Here is a 14,916-nt window from a genome sequence, read left to right as displayed (position 1 = left end):
GGAAATGGGGGACTAGCCCTCCATGGCCAGAATTTGTTAGTATTGGAGAATCTCTCTGTGGCACAGGCACTGGGGAAAACTTGGCCTTAGCCCCAAATTGAGAGTGAAGCTGCTGGACCTGGGAGATGGGGATGGAGTCCCAGCCCTACATCCCAGTCCCAGCTCTGCCCTAGCCCCTATCCCCATGCACTGTCCCATGGGGAGGGTGCCAGGAAAAAAAGGAAGTCAGGCCTAAGAAAGTGCTAGAAATGAAAGCTGATGCACAGATAATTATTAGGACCCAAGTTTTCTGCCTTCTAGCCTGAGTCCATGTTGCTGCCCAAGGCTCCTCCCTATTGGACAAAATCTTCTTCTGGTCAAAGGCTAGAAAATGGTTGGAAGGTGGAGAGAAACACAGGGCCACCTCTTTATACACAAAAAAGCTGGTTTTAGCTAGAAGAAAGATCCTGGTCCCTAAGAGAGTGGCTGGTCACCTCAGGGACAGTGAACTGTCCCCCACCTCCCTTCATGGCTGGCCAGCTGGCCAGCTCCTCATCCCCTCTCCTTCCCCCTACTCACCGGACCTCCTTCTGGCTTCCATGCTTGATGATCATGTCTATGTAAACAGACCAGACATCTGTGCGTTTGGGGTAGCTGCTCAGGGTGCTCTCAAACATGGCCTTGGCTCGCTCTGCATCCCCCAGGTGGAACTCGAGCTGGGCAAATTTGGAGATCACATCCACATCTGCAATGGCAAGGGGGATTCAGACACTCAGACCACTGGTCAGTCCTTGCTCTAACAGACTTAGATTCAAGATGATGGGGAAGGATGACCATTCCTACTCCTTGGTCTTCATTCCCAGGATCCTGGCCCTTTCTGGAAGGACAAAGCCTAATCTGGGATTACTAGGTATGTGAAGGATGGGGAAAGCAGAATCAGGGGAAGGGTCCCAACTTCACTGGCCACTAGGCCTCTTTACCTAAGCCCACATAGTATCTCAACAAAGTGGCTGGGAGTGAGGTCTAATTCTGATCTCCTCGTCCTTGGGAAGTGGGACTCTGAGAAGGTCAGCTGTTATTTTATGCAACACCAAGAACTACATTAAAGCCAACCTGACAAGGAGGCCTACACTGCACCATGCTGGAGGAATCCCCAGAAGCCCCACTTGGGGAAGGCAGAGAGAGGGTAAGAGGGACAAAGAGGCCTCACGTTCTTTCTGTGGCAGACAACTGAAGGCCCGCTGCAGTAGGCGGTGACTGGCGTCAGCCTGCCCCCGCTGAAGAAGGAAGGCACCGTATTTGATCCACACAGTCTTCTCTTGTCGGAAACGTTTCAGCATCCGACTGTAGAGCTCTTCAGCCGCCTGGGGAAAAAGAGGAGGTGAGCAAGACAACAAAAGAACCAAAGAGAAGGTGAGCAGACCCAGGCCTACTCTACAGCCTGGGGGGGCCAGGAAGGGATGGGAGAGAGCTTTTATTCTGGAGAGGTGAATCCTCCCAGTCTGCACTGCTCTAGGGCTCAGGGAGAGGCCCCAAGGGGCTGTGAAGACAAAAGGAGAAGGCACCAGGCTTGGAGAGGGACCCTACTTTCCTTCTGTCCGGGGTACACTTCAGAGACACAACTGTAATTCTGCTGACGCCTTCACCTCCACAGCTAACAATTTACTTAGCCTCTAAAAGGAACTATTCTTCCCATTTCATAGATAGGGATGCTGAGACCCAGGATTGTGAAGTCACAGCAAGAGCCGAGATTCTCGACTTTGAGCCCTGCCTCTGTGATGCCCACTGGGTAGGTTCTGTCTGTCAGACAGTGGGCTCGAAGGGGAACATCTCCGCTGCAGGGGCTGGGACACAGACCTGGTACTTCTCTGATTTGGTGTAGATGTCAGCCAGCTGGAGAAAGACCTTCAAGGGCTCACAGTACTGCACAGCCCGCTCAAAGACCTTGGTCAGAGTCTCTTTGGAGCCATACATGTTCTCCAGGTTCATCAAGGCCACCCAAACATTCAGCTTCTCCTGCTCTTCTCTGGGCGTGCAGAGGACAAGCAGGAGACAGAAAGGTCAGAACTCAAGCTCTAGGCCAATGGACCTGGAGGCTAACTCTCAGTGTCTGAAATACAGATTATGGCCACCCCCTCCTACAGCCTTCAGATCTCCTATACCCCCTCAATGTTAGGGAATAGACTTAAAGATCAATCTTGAATAATCCCTGCTACCCAAAAGTTTGCCAGATTCTCTGGGTATGGGCTAGTCTCTGTTGTTCCCTGTTGGATCCAATTCCACTGGGGAGGACATGCAACATCTCTTAGGTCCTTCCCTGGAAAGAGTGAGGTTCTCAACTCATAGACTGGGGCTGGGAGGGTGTTAACCCCTGAACATGAACTCTCCCTCCTCTGATCCAGCAGAGCCTGGATCTCATACCGACTGATCACAATTTACTTAGTATCATAATTATTTGCACCTATCCCTATGAGATTAAAAACTACATGATAGTTACTTGGTTTCACTCATCCCCGTTCTTATCACAAACAGAAAAATTAGAGGCCCCTATCTCTCTCCCAGGTTCCCTCCCTAAACTCAGGTGCTCACGGCCTGTATGAAAGCCATAAGCCAGATGAAAGGAAGAGCGGCCACCCTCAGAGTGATCAGTCTGCAGAGCTAATTCCCACCAAGCCAAACGTTCGTTCCCCAAAAATGTGCTCCCTCCTTCTCTCCGTGGGAGCTGCTGGGTGGGAGCCTCTACCTGAAGGAGATGGACTTGAGAGCCCTCTCGGCCACCGCTCGGGCTTTCTCGATCTCTGTGGCGTGCAGGTGGAAGGCCATGTACTGCAGCCACAGGATGGAGCTGTTGGGGGAGCTCAGGACCAGCCTATCAAAGTCATCGGCCGTCTCAGGCTGCCAACTGGGGTCCATCAGGGCAGCCTCGATGCGCAACAGCTCCTTCTCTGCCTGCTGCTTCTCCAGCTCCTTGTCCTTCTTGCTTTTCTTCTTTAGCTACAGAGGGAGCAGGTGAGAATGAGTAGGGGCACCCAGGGCTCAGCTCCAACCCACCCTAGAGATGCACATGGAGAGGTGGCCCAGAAAGTACTTGGACTCTGGCTTGACATAACCCTCTCATTCCCCTGGCCTCCTGGGAGACCAGAGTCCCCATTGGATAGCATTTCAATCACTATCATTACTGTGTCCACTAATCATAGGCTCAATTCCAGGGCCCTTGAATTATCTTACTGTCACATCTTCCCGGAGCCCTTAGGCTTGGGTTGAGCTGAGCTGGAAGCTTCCCATAAGACCTCTTTGGGTCTTGGGAGGCAGATTTAGTGACTCCCTCCTGTTCAAATCATCTAAGGGAGAGCCTCCCATCACAAGGCTAGGTTTTGGAAAATATTCGTTGGAGAGTCTATCTAAAAAAGCCCCAGGGGAAGACTGAACCATGGCTTGGCTTGCTTCCTCTTCTTCACTGTCCGAACTCTCCTCTCGGGGCGGCATGGCTGGGGCGAGCATGTCCAGGCTCACATCCCATGCGAAGCCCGAAGATAGCTGCAGCCTGGGGACTTCCGTAGGTTTGGGCTGCTTCTTCTGTGAGAACCAGAGAGAACCTGAGGTCAGAGGTTTACCTCTGCTCTGACCAGACACTGCCCCGAGTCTCCTCGGCCTCCCCCAGGCCTGCCACATAACCACTCCCTCTCCCCCAAACCCTCCATCTCCTGACTTCTGGGCAAACAGCATTTACCCAATGATCACTTACTGACAAGAACCATCAAAGATGAGAAGACAAGGGCAGGCTTTAACCTTCAGCACAGACAAGATGATGGCTCTACTGGGAGCTCTGATCTGTGTGTAGTGCACAGGGGCACTGTCACCACTTATGGATATCATGGGGCTTTGTAGCTTCATCTCTGTGATCTGATCTCCAGACAACCATTCATCTCCCCCTTCAGGAGCAGCCTTTCTTACCTTGGACTGCTTAAGTCTCTTCTCTTTCTCCTCCTTATAATTAACTTCAACTCCACTATCATCTTCTTCAGGAGAGAGGTTTTGCTTTTTCTTCTTGTTCACTTTCTCCTGGGACAATGCAAAGAATGGAAATGGAAGAGACTGATTTGTTCATTCAACCGGCATTTACTGTAACCCCAAGACCCCTGGAAGCAGATACCAAAGAGCATCGGAGTGCTAGGGTTGTGCTTAGTGGCCCCATCTCTGACCTCCTGGGATGCTTTATGGACACCACAGCCTTGGGGGGTCACCTCCACACTTTGTGGCCCTCTGCCCTGGGCCTGCTCTTCAGGGCACCGTATGGAGGCCATGAGGTTCACACCTTCAATGTTTTCTTTTTTTAAAGACCTCCCTCACACAAGGAAGTACCTGTTCTCTTTCTGACTCTGGCATCTTCCGCTTTCCTTTACTTGCTAACTTCTCTCCCTGTTTGACACTGGGCTCCTGCAACTCCTGCTTCTGTTTTGTCCCAGGTTCCCTGTGGAGCTGGCTCTGCTCCTTCTGTTTCTGTTTCGTCTTGGGCTCACCGCATTCTTCCTCCTTCAGGTTTGTCTCTGACTCTTGCCGCTTCTTCTGTTTTGTCCTAGGGTCACCATGATCTTCCTCCTTCTCTTCCTCCACTTTCTGCTTCTTCTTAGGCTGACTGCTGAGCATCTCCTTCCCCTGGTCCCGCAGCGGCAGACCCAAAGACTCAGGAAATATGTCTGGCTTCCCGGTGTCTTTGGGGAGGAAGGACAGGTACACCAGGTTCTGCTTCCGGTTCACCCTGGATGGGCACAGAGAGACAGCAACAATGCCAGTGCGAGAGGAAAGAGGGAAAAGGACTAGAAACAAAGACAAAGACCACCTTTCCTTGCTCTGGGCTCCAGCTCAACTAACCAAGAGCCCTCTTGTCACATGTACTGGTTCCTAGGGGTGAGACTCTGTGTACTGGTGGAGTCAGTATGGGGGCAGAGTCAGGGCTGGAATGGCAACATTGGAAGCCCATGGCTGACACTCTGGGGCTAAGTCTCCAGACCTGCAGAATCAGAGGCCCCAAAGCAAAGCGCTTTACTTCAGTCTGGACATTAGACTCACCCCAGCCCCAACTCATCTTTTTTTAGGAATTTACCTGAGTTGGCCCGGCCTTATTTTATGAAGGTCACTTAACTCAAAACCACAGGAGGAAGGGGCATGGGGCAGCTTATTGACAAGGGCTTGGGGGTGGGGTGTGAGCCTACCTCAAGACCTTGGCTAAAAGCAGTTTTCCTTCTGGGAGGTAAGTTTGGTACAAAGTTCTGTCAGACAGGAAGTACTTGGTAACATGACAATACTTGACCCGACCCACAAGTGTGGGGCTAATGCTGTAAAAAAGGAAAGACCGTACATTCAGGGGGGAAACCTTGGTCATCCTGGAGCAATGAGACAACTCTGGCAAAGTCTAAGTTGGGCAGAGACCCCCGAGTGACTTCAGAAAGAGAAAGGAGTCATTTTCCAACAGAAAGGAACTTCTGACAGACATAAGGGAGACACATGTCACCTTCCTCCCTCCTAGGGCCACCCAGTGACTTCCATGAATGAGAGAATCCCCTTCTCCGAGATTCCCTAAAAAGAGGGCTGGTCACTGTACAGAGCGGTTCTAGGAGACAGAGGAGTGGACAGGAAGACCTCGGAGATCCTCTGATCCAGGCCTCCAGTCCCACACTTCTCACCGAAAGTACACTCCTAGCTTCTTGATGGCATCCACATAGCCCCGCAGGCACTGCCCTTCTTTAATGTCCTTGATGGAGTGCACCTCAGGGTCTTCTATTTTGCTTTTCATTCTGGGGTTTGTTCTAAAGGAACAAGAAAGAGAGAGCGAATAAGGGGGGGTGGGGGCTCACTCAAGTACTCCACCCAGTCTTTGTGCCATTCTTCCCAGGCTGCTTATACTTAACAACATCCCTTCACCTCCCCCCCCAAGCCGGCCCTCCCGTTCCGAATTCTACATTCTTGTCAATCTAGTCCCCTTAAGAGTCCCTGGCACCAAACATCCCACTTTCCATCTCTGTCCCTTGCACAAGCTGGACCCCCATGCCTGGCATGTTTTCCCCTCATCTCCGCCTCTATAATTCCTAGCTCTCTTTCAAGGCTCAGTTCAATTGTTGGAATCCTTTCCTGAAATCTGTTTGTAATTTATATTTACTTTACTTTGTATGTACTACGAATATGCCATTTCCCTCCAGGTACAATGTCCTTGAGGGCAGGGATAATTTCATTTTGTCACTGTATCCCGAGTGCCTGCCACATAGAAATCTCTTAATAAAAATTAACTAAACAGAAAAAAGCTAAACCCATAACCACGGCATCATTACCATCAACTGTAATCACTAAGAACACTGCCCAGAGAATGATCCTTCCCCCTCCCACAGGCTAATCACATGCCCATCTTGGGTTCCCCTGGTTTTTTGACCCCCTGAATTTAGGCAGCCCAGAGGAGGCCTTGAGACCAGACTACCCTTGTTTTTGAGGAAAAAGAATCTTAAGAACTGGCACAGAGGGCAATACAATTAGAACAACCCTGGTTTATCTACCCCAAGAGACCATAAAGAGGTGGAATACAAGGAGCTGAAAGGAATTCCAGTTTCTCTAACCTGTAAAACTGATCCAGTGATCCCCCCACTTCCCCCAAAAGAGGCGCAGCCCAAAGTCTACCTGGACTGTCTTAGTGACAGAGTCAGTACAGGGTCTTTCGTGGACAGCACACAACACCTGCAAGAAGGGGGGAAAAGAGCGAGACCTGGAGTTTGAGGATCCAGCTAGGGTTCCCACTGCAGGACCCATCCACTAGACCAGGCTTGAAACTGTGACCTCTAGCACAGAGAGCAGCATGGAGCTAAAGTGGGTGCTGCGTGTCGTCTAGACTGCCCATGTCTAGGCCCCTGTCCCCGCCCCCGCCCTACCCGTTACCACCAGAATCAGATCCAGGGTCCTCCACTCGGCTTATAGGGCCCTTGACAACCTGGTCCCTTCCTGTCTTTCCCCTCCGAATTTTCTAATCCTGCCATACTAGCCCTCTTGCTGCTCCCAGCACACAGTCCCTCAGGCCCAGGGTGCCCTCTCTTCTCTCAACTTCCTTGGCTTCCGTCAAGATAGTTCAAATTCCACCTTCTGCAAAAGGACTCTCCCATCCCTCCTGGCTGGTGGTGTCCAAGATCCCTTCCTAATTATACTACGCGTATCTTGAACATAGATAGTCCTTGGCCTGTTGCCTCCTCCATGAGAAAGTGGGTTTCCTGAGGGAGGGCAGGGATGGAGTTTTTGCCTTTCTTTGTATGCGCAGTAGACAGCATACAGTAAGCACTTAATAAATGCCTGTTGGCTAAAGCACTATGTAGAATTAAACTGCTTTACTAATATAAGCAATTATGTCATTTTCATTTTTGTCTTTGTGACCCCAGAGTTTATCACAGTACCTGGTATAACATAGGGGCTTAATAAATGCCTGCTAAATTATTATTAATAATATTATTACCGTTGCTAATTAAGTGAGAGATGTGGCCTCTAGACCCACTTCTGCTGCTAATCCATAGTGATGTCTCAGGTTAAGTCACTGCCCCTGCCTAGGCTTCAGGTTCTTCCTCTCATAAGAGGGGGATGACCCACTTAGCACCCCTGTGGGGTTAGGAGAGGGAATAAACTGAAGCCAGGTGGGAAAGTGTTTGACGGCTGTTACAAATAAGTGCCGGCTGGGTAACCAGCTCTGCGCCAGGGCCCTCTGGGAGTTTACGTTCTCATTGGTGAGACAGCCAGAATACATGAAGCACCAGAGAATGGAGCAGAACAGGGAGATGGGCAGAGAGCTAAAGGCCAGTCAATCTCACCTGACGATTTTCTCAGGATGGAAGCCTTCCAGGGGCGCCTCCAGATAAGAGTCACTCAGGTGAAAGATGCTAACTTTCCCAACTGTCCCAAAGGGGAAGAGGACTTGCAGTCCCTCTTTGGGGATGACCTTCACCACGCGGCCCATGGCTACTTCTCCTTCTTCCAATTTGTGAGGACCTGGGAGGGGAGAACTGGACTCAGACAAGAGAAAGAAAAAATGGCTGCAAAGCTGACCAGCTATGTCTGGCCAGGAAGGGGTCAGGAAGAGCAAGAAGCCAGGGGTATCTAAGGATCAGCCTTCTCTGACTCAAGGCCAGGTTTCATGTTTCCAGAGCCACAGCCTGGTAACCAGTGAAAGCAAACAATGGCTGAAAGCAGGCTGACCTTTGGGAGGCTCATGGTATGCCCACATTTAGACTTCCCACAACAATGGGAATGAGTCCTGTCCCCTATCCTGCCCAGATGGGTTGAAGGCTACTTTCCTGACCCAGCCAGGGGTTGTTTCATCACCATACCTACGAGAGACAAAGTAAGGAAACCCTTTGAGGACTCTGGGCCAACCACAGTAGCACTCAAGGCTTGACCAATCTTAAATTTCTTCTCTGGATGCTTGAGAACCTAGATGAATAAGAACTCTGATTCAATTCAACAAATTTTTGCTTTGGGTAAAGCACTATATACTAGATGCTAAAAGCTTTTTTTTTAAATTTGTGATATAATCCCTGAATTCACAAAGCTTACCAAGCGGGAAGGATGACACATATAAAGGTAAATATAACACATAACGGGGAGCGAAGGGGGCAAAGGAGGGTTAGAAGATGCTATAGGAAAATTTGAAGATCAAAAAATATTCTTTGCTGAAGGGATCAGAGAACCCTTTGGGGGGGGGGGGGGAGAAGAGGAGAGGGGGCATGTGAACCAAGCTAAGGAAGAAAAGGACTCTGAATGGTAGAGGAGGAGAGCATTCCAGATGCTGGGAGACAATGTCATCTTCAGGAAACAGCTATTAGTCCTATGTGCTTGAATTTTTATGTTCAATGGTTTATATATATATTTTATGTCTCATCTGGTTGTTTTACATATAATCTTTGCAACTAATAAATAACAAGTAGGTATTAAGGTGTTAAGTGATAAGAAATAAATCTGGAGAGGTAACAAGTTCAACTGTGCAGTGCCTTAAGTGACAAAAAGAGGAATTTGCATTTTTATCCCACAACAATGGGGAGCCACAGAAGACTCTGAGTGGATGACTGACATGATCAGACCTCTGGCCTTAGGAAAATTATTTTGGCAGCTATGGGGCAAATGGATTGCAAAGGAAAGAGGCTTGGGAGCAAGGAGACCAGTCAGGACACTCTTACGATAATCCAGGCAAGAGGGGAGGAGGACCTGAAGCAGGGTGGTAGCAGTGTGCCTGGAGAGGAAACAGATCCAGGATGTGCAGGGAGACGTGACAGCACCTGGCAGCTGATTAAAGGTGGGATCGAAGGAGAAAGAGGTAAAAAGTGATTTTCCAGCAGTCAGGCCCACATGACTGCACTGCCATCTGCAGAAGCGGTGATAAGAGGGGCCAGTTTGAGAGTGTGAGTCAAGCTTTGGACACAGGGTGCTGGAGGTGCCAGCAGTCCATCTAAGTGCTAATGCCCAACAGGTAACATGGGCCTAGAGCTCAGGGGAGACAATGCAGCTGGATAGACAGACAGGAGATTTGCCTATGTAGAGGCGGGGTGACTAAATCCACGAGAATGGCTGAAGGCACCAAGGGAGAAAGAAGAGAGAGAAGAGGTGGTTTGGGGGAAATTCATACTTCGGAGACTAAGAAGCCTGATCGGACAGATGACAGAATTCAGCGATGTTATGAAAGCCAAGGAAAGAGCAATAAAAATTTTTTGCTCCTCCCCAAAATGGATCGACACCCCTCATTCTCTGCTGCCCAAGTAAACACATGAGTTCTCTAGACATGTATATAATATGCATTACAAATGTTCCCAGAGGCTGAGGGTCCTCAGGCCTCTGGCCCACAGTACAGGGACGGACCTTGAAACTGAGAGAGGTTAACAGCTGAGGGATTCTTCCCCGGATATCAGAAGTTATCTCCACCTCAAGCCATTTTTTGATCACGTTGAACTGGAACACAAGGGTTGGGGGAGAGGAGAAAAGCAAAAAAGGGAAGAAGTCATCAAAGTGTTCTCCCTTTTTGTTTTATCCTAAGAGATACAAACCCTTAGAACTACATATAATTCCTTCAAATGGAATGCCATGGACCTCCCAGGATGAAAGGGAAAAGTCCTTCCCTGTTCCTCTGCCATTCACTGTCTCACTTCAGGGATTTCATTTTAAATACTGTACTTCAAGTGACACAGCAGGGATGGGTAGATAGAGATGGGAGATGGGCTGCGATCTACACTGAGGGAATACCCACCCTGCCGAGAGTACAGGAGCATCTGACTGTTTCCAGCAGTACACCAAGTAGCTGCCCTAGCAGCTCAATGCCTCAACGGGAGAGGTCTTGTTTTTGCTGGTGCCTTATCTGACCTGCCAGTCCTCACCCCAGACATGGCCCTCACCATGAGAACAGGCCAGCCTTAATTTCTCTGTGCTTTCCTTCCCAAACATGCCCAAGATTGTCCTTACACCTCTGGGGGGACAGGAGGTGTGAGGGAGAAGAATGCTTTTTGCTTCCAAATCCTACACGTAAGAAAAATCCCAGTGCTCAAGCTTTAATGCATCATTCGAGGCCTGGCTCAAATCTTACCTCCTCAAGTGCTTTTGCCCACACTCACCACAGCCTCCACTGACCATCCCCTGAAGGCACATGGTTTAGCATATGATCTGGTACTGATCTCTCATTTTTTCATACCTTAATCTTATGCCCCCAATTAGACTTTAAACTCTAAAAAAGTAATGGATCGTATATTATTCTCTTTTTTATCCCATGAATGACCTAGGCAAGGTGTGATGCTAAACACTTACGAGGTACCCCCAAAATACTTGTTTGCTTGAGTAACAGGTTTCTGGTTTGGTTTTCTCTCTGCCCCCCATCGCTTCCCAATCCCAAAGAGGACACATTAGAATCAGAATGTTCATCTCACCTTTCTCATAAAACAGATCACTGTCTGGCCAGGAGGGTATTGTTTGAGCTTCTCTGTGGGGCTAGAGGACTGAGTGCTGGGGTCATTCCTGATATTTTTCTCCAGCTCACTGTTTGCATGCAGGCAGAGAAGGAAAGAAAATGGTTTTGGTTTATTAAGGGGAGAAGCTAGTTTGAAAGGCCCCTTAAAGATAGCACCAAGTCAAATACCATGATGCCCTCAGCCCAATCCTGTCCACTCCTAAGGAACCCCCTCATGGAACTAGAATGAGCACAGTTTGTTCCAGCTTATATCCACAGGTCTACAGGAGCTGAGTAAAAGCCTCTATTCTTCTTAAGCATTTAAGAAAACAAACTTTTTTTTTCATAATAATTTCTCAGATGCCTTCCTCTTCTTGGAAAAGACAAGACAAAAGGTGCTCTTAAAACTGCCCACTCTTAGGGGTGGCTAGATGGCACAGTGAGTAAAAGAGTCAGCCCCAGAAGTCAGGAGGACCCAAGTTCGGTTCCAGCCTCAGACATTTAACACCCACACAAAAAAACCAGCCGTGTAACCTTGGGCAAGTTACTTAACCCCAACTGCCCTCCAAAAGGCCAAAAAAAAGAAAAAAAAACCTGCCCACTCTGATGGCACCAAGACTAGATGAACTTTTTAAAAATGAAAGGAAGACTTCAATTTAACAAGGGAAAACAAATCTTTTTTTTTTTTTTAAACAAATCTTAAGAGCTGGAAAGAAATCCTGAACTTTGCAAGGAGACTAGAGAGTAGAAGAATGTGACATGCATAAAAAGTGAGAGAAAAAGAGCTTCCTCGTTTATAAAATGACATGATTGGATTATGGGATCTTCTTTTTCATGAAATATGGCTCTGACCTCTAAAGTGGGAAGAGATAAGAAAAAGAGTACTGTAACACATCCCTCTAATGTTTATGAAAAAAAATGCAAATAAAATTAGCAAATATGTGACAGCAACACGTTCAAAAGACTATCTTTATGAACAGGCTGGGTTCAAATCATGAATGCAAAGAATGTTCAATATTAGGAAACTATAAATATAACACTCATTTATGTTTAGAAAAAAAATCGCAATGAGAAAATACAGGAATGGACCTTTTCTCAAAATCATAACATTTCCCAAGAACCAGAATTATCTGTAAATGAAAAATAATAGAGGTCTTTCCAATGGAATCAAGGAGGGGAAGGGCAAAGCAAGGATATCCACTGTCACCATTGTTATGTCACATAGTTCTAGAAATGATACTTGTATCAATGACAAGAAAAAGAAAGTGTTCACAAGCCAAAAAGAAAACAAAATTATAATTTCCATGTCATAATTAATGGTCTACCTACAGAACTCTCAACTAAAATTAACTAAAGCAATAACTTCAGTAAAGTAGCAGGATATAAATTAAACCTCTATTTCTTTATTCTATGATCTACCTTCCACCCACCTGAACTTGGGTTTAAAAAAAGTCAGCTTCACATCCAAAATGGAGGAAGCTTAGTTAGACAGCAGACTGTTTTGATAAAGATGGGGGGAACAGGGGGGTAGTGGACTGGAAGCTCAGTGAAAAAACAGTAAATGACAGCCTCCCCTCATCCCCCCTTCCACCACCCTCAAAAAAAAAAAATCAAATAGTCTTTGATAGAAACGCTGTGCTTGTTCATGACTCTGGAGAGGATGACCCTGCCCTCCCCTGACTCAATCAGACCACATGTGTGCTACACATGTGTTTAGTTAAGCAAGCACAGTAACAAGTTGGAGAGCATCAGAGGCAGCCAGTGAGAGTAGAGAAGGGTCATCAGATCGTTCCAAATCAGTAAAAAACATGAATGTTTAGAATGATGCACTGGAAGGTATGTATCAGACCTGTGTCTGGAAGGCGGCCCTGGTACAGTGGTAGAGTTCCATCTCTACCACTAAGATGTTGTGGGACAGACCTCAGGCAAGTCACCTCATCTTGCTCATCCAGAAGAGGAAGGGAATGGACCATGACACTGGTTCTTAACCTTTGTGTCATGGACCCCTTTGGCAGTCAGGTGAAACCCATGGATCCTTCTCAGAATAACATTTTAAATGCATAAAATAACATATAGAATTACAAAAGAAACCAATTACACTGAAATAACATAATCAAGCTATTAAAAAACAAGTACATGGGGGCAGCCAGATGGCTCAGCAAGTAAGAGCACCGGCTCCAGTGTTGGGATGACCTGGGAATCAAATCCGGGCTCAGATACTTAGCACCACACCCAGAAATAACTGGTCCTGTAACCTTGAGCAAGTTACTTAACCCCAATTGCTTAAAAAAAAACAAACAAGTACATGGCCTTAGGTGATAGTTTCTAAAGTTCCTTCCAGCCCTAATATTTACAAATCTTTGAACTGACAAAGAAACTGAAACACAGAGAGGCTGGGGCCAGCCTAGACTCACAGAACTAGTTAAAAAATAATAATTGTGCCAGCCCCAGAGTCGGGAGGACACGAGTTCCGTTCTGGCGTTAGACACTTAACATCCACACAAAAAAAACTAGCCCTGTTACCTTGGGCAAGTTACTTAACCCCAACTGCCCTCCAAAAGGCAAAAAATAAAAAAATAATAATAATAATTTCAAGCCTAGAACTCTACTCCAATTCCAAACTATGTTCTCTTCCTAATGGGCCAGTGTTGCCCATCTCAAACTATACCCAAGGTTGGTAAAAGACCTATATTTTCTATGGCAGATTACCATACTCACTACAGCTCTGGTGGCTCATGGAAAGGGGACACAACACGTTAAGAATGTGCAAAGTTTGAAAACAAAAGGGCTTTAAAAAGTAGTTATGGTTTCATGGATCTGCAAAAATTTGCTCATAACCAGTGGTTTGGAAAAAATTTACTAATGCCTCACCTAACACAGATGTACCTTACCGTACCTGCACTCTTACCTTGGTCGAATACTCAGCTCAGAGACAGTCTGTGCACTTGATGGATGGCTGATTGGGAGGGACCTGCGAAAGAAAAGAAAACAAGTCAAGCCATTTCTCTCCTTGCTCAAGCACCTCTCTTCTCTACCCAGCTAAATATATTCCCTCCTCAGTTCCACATCTCAAAATCCTTAGTTTGCTTCTTGGTTCATCTCAATGCCACTAACATATGAAGCTATCCTTGATTTCCCCAACAGCTAACACCCAAGCCCTCCTCCTAAAATCACTCGGTATCTGCTTCGGATACAATTATTGACATAAAGTTGTTTTCCCTGGCTAGGCCGTAAGTTCCTAGCACCCAGTACGTGACCTGGCATACTCTAAGTGCTTAATAAAACACTTGTGGACTGACTGATGACAACTTGAAAGCTAGCTCTCTCCTCCTTTCAACTCTCCTTCCCATCTCCTTCTCATGATATTGGGTTAGTAACCAGCCATCAGTGGTAGCTTTATTTCTGTTCCTTCTTCCCATCCCCACTCTCCCCTGCCTGATCTCTACCATTCTCAAAAAACTGAGTCATGGAGAATTCTCAAGGATTGCTTGGGTCTACCAGAATCCTGTATTATTAAATAACGTTTGCAAAGTAGACATAAGTGGGCCTACGAAATGTGTTCTTTCTTTTGTGCATTTTCATTGCAGTAATACGATTAGGTCCTGATTAGTGCAGACAAGGAATCCCCCTGAAGTAATCATATGTATCTGAATTCATATTAGGCAAAATTACGGTTATGTAAAATACAACAACTGGTTCTAGCCCAGTGGAAATATGCAGTTTGAATTTAAATAATATAACCATTTCAAGGGACTCATTATTTGAACTAACTGGGACCCAGCTGTATTTATTATAAAGGGCAATGACAGAAGATAAAATATCTCATAAAATATAAATATAAAAAAAAAAAACAGAAGGAGGGAAAAAATGCTATGGAAAGTTGGTGTGAGACCCAGCTAAATTAGAGCATTTCATGAGCATTTACAGATGAAACTGGACAGCAAATAAAAAGGAAACGGGATAAACTCAAACATGTTTCTACAGTGATC

General features: G+C 46.8%; 2 protein-coding genes across 3 annotated transcripts in view; one reads left to right on the top strand and one right to left on the bottom strand.

Annotated features, from left to right (window-relative positions):
• Positions 1–14,916, bottom strand: part of PDCD11 (programmed cell death 11) — a 45,138-nt gene that overhangs the window by 1,447 nt on the left and 28,775 nt on the right. Inside the window, exons 21-35 of one of the 2 annotated variants that reach the window (XM_069098862.1) lie at positions 13,836–13,898; positions 10,908–11,016; positions 9,853–9,942; positions 8,331–8,433; positions 7,815–7,992; positions 6,646–6,702; positions 5,664–5,786; positions 5,193–5,315; positions 4,342–4,738; positions 3,934–4,041; positions 3,409–3,555; positions 2,723–2,973; positions 1,837–2,005; positions 1,190–1,343; positions 559–724 (exon numbers count right to left, since the gene is read on the bottom strand). In XM_069098862.1, coding sequence (XP_068954963.1) covers positions 559–724; positions 1,190–1,343; positions 1,837–2,005; positions 2,723–2,973; positions 3,409–3,555; positions 3,934–4,041; positions 4,342–4,738; positions 5,193–5,315; positions 5,664–5,786; positions 6,646–6,702; positions 7,815–7,992; positions 8,331–8,433; positions 9,853–9,942; positions 10,908–11,016; positions 13,836–13,898 — 2,238 coding nt within the window. Of the gene's footprint in view, positions 1–558; positions 725–1,189; positions 1,344–1,836; positions 2,006–2,722; positions 2,974–3,408; positions 3,556–3,724; positions 3,811–3,933; positions 4,042–4,341; positions 4,739–5,192; positions 5,316–5,663; positions 5,787–6,645; positions 6,703–7,814; positions 7,993–8,330; positions 8,434–9,852; positions 9,943–10,907; positions 11,017–13,835; positions 13,899–14,916 lie in introns of those variants that run through there. The other variant, XR_011170349.1, reaches the window with a different exon arrangement.
• The window catches only part of NT5C2 (5'-nucleotidase, cytosolic II), a 266,169-nt gene continuing 264,317 nt past the window's right edge, over positions 13,065–14,916 (top strand). Inside the window, exon 1 of the mRNA XM_069098865.1 lies at positions 13,065–13,069. The gene's annotated coding sequence lies outside the window, so the exon portion shown is untranslated. The remainder of the gene's footprint in view (positions 13,070–14,916) is intronic.

The sequence above is a fragment of the Petaurus breviceps genome, unplaced genomic scaffold, assembly GCF_028583685.1.
Source record: "Petaurus breviceps papuanus isolate PSGF00001 unplaced genomic scaffold, PetGlider_PUasm1.0 37, whole genome shotgun sequence".
NCBI classification, from domain to species: Eukaryota; Metazoa; Chordata; class Mammalia; order Diprotodontia; family Petauridae; genus Petaurus; species Petaurus breviceps.
This window is presented reverse-complemented; position numbering and strand designations above follow the sequence as displayed.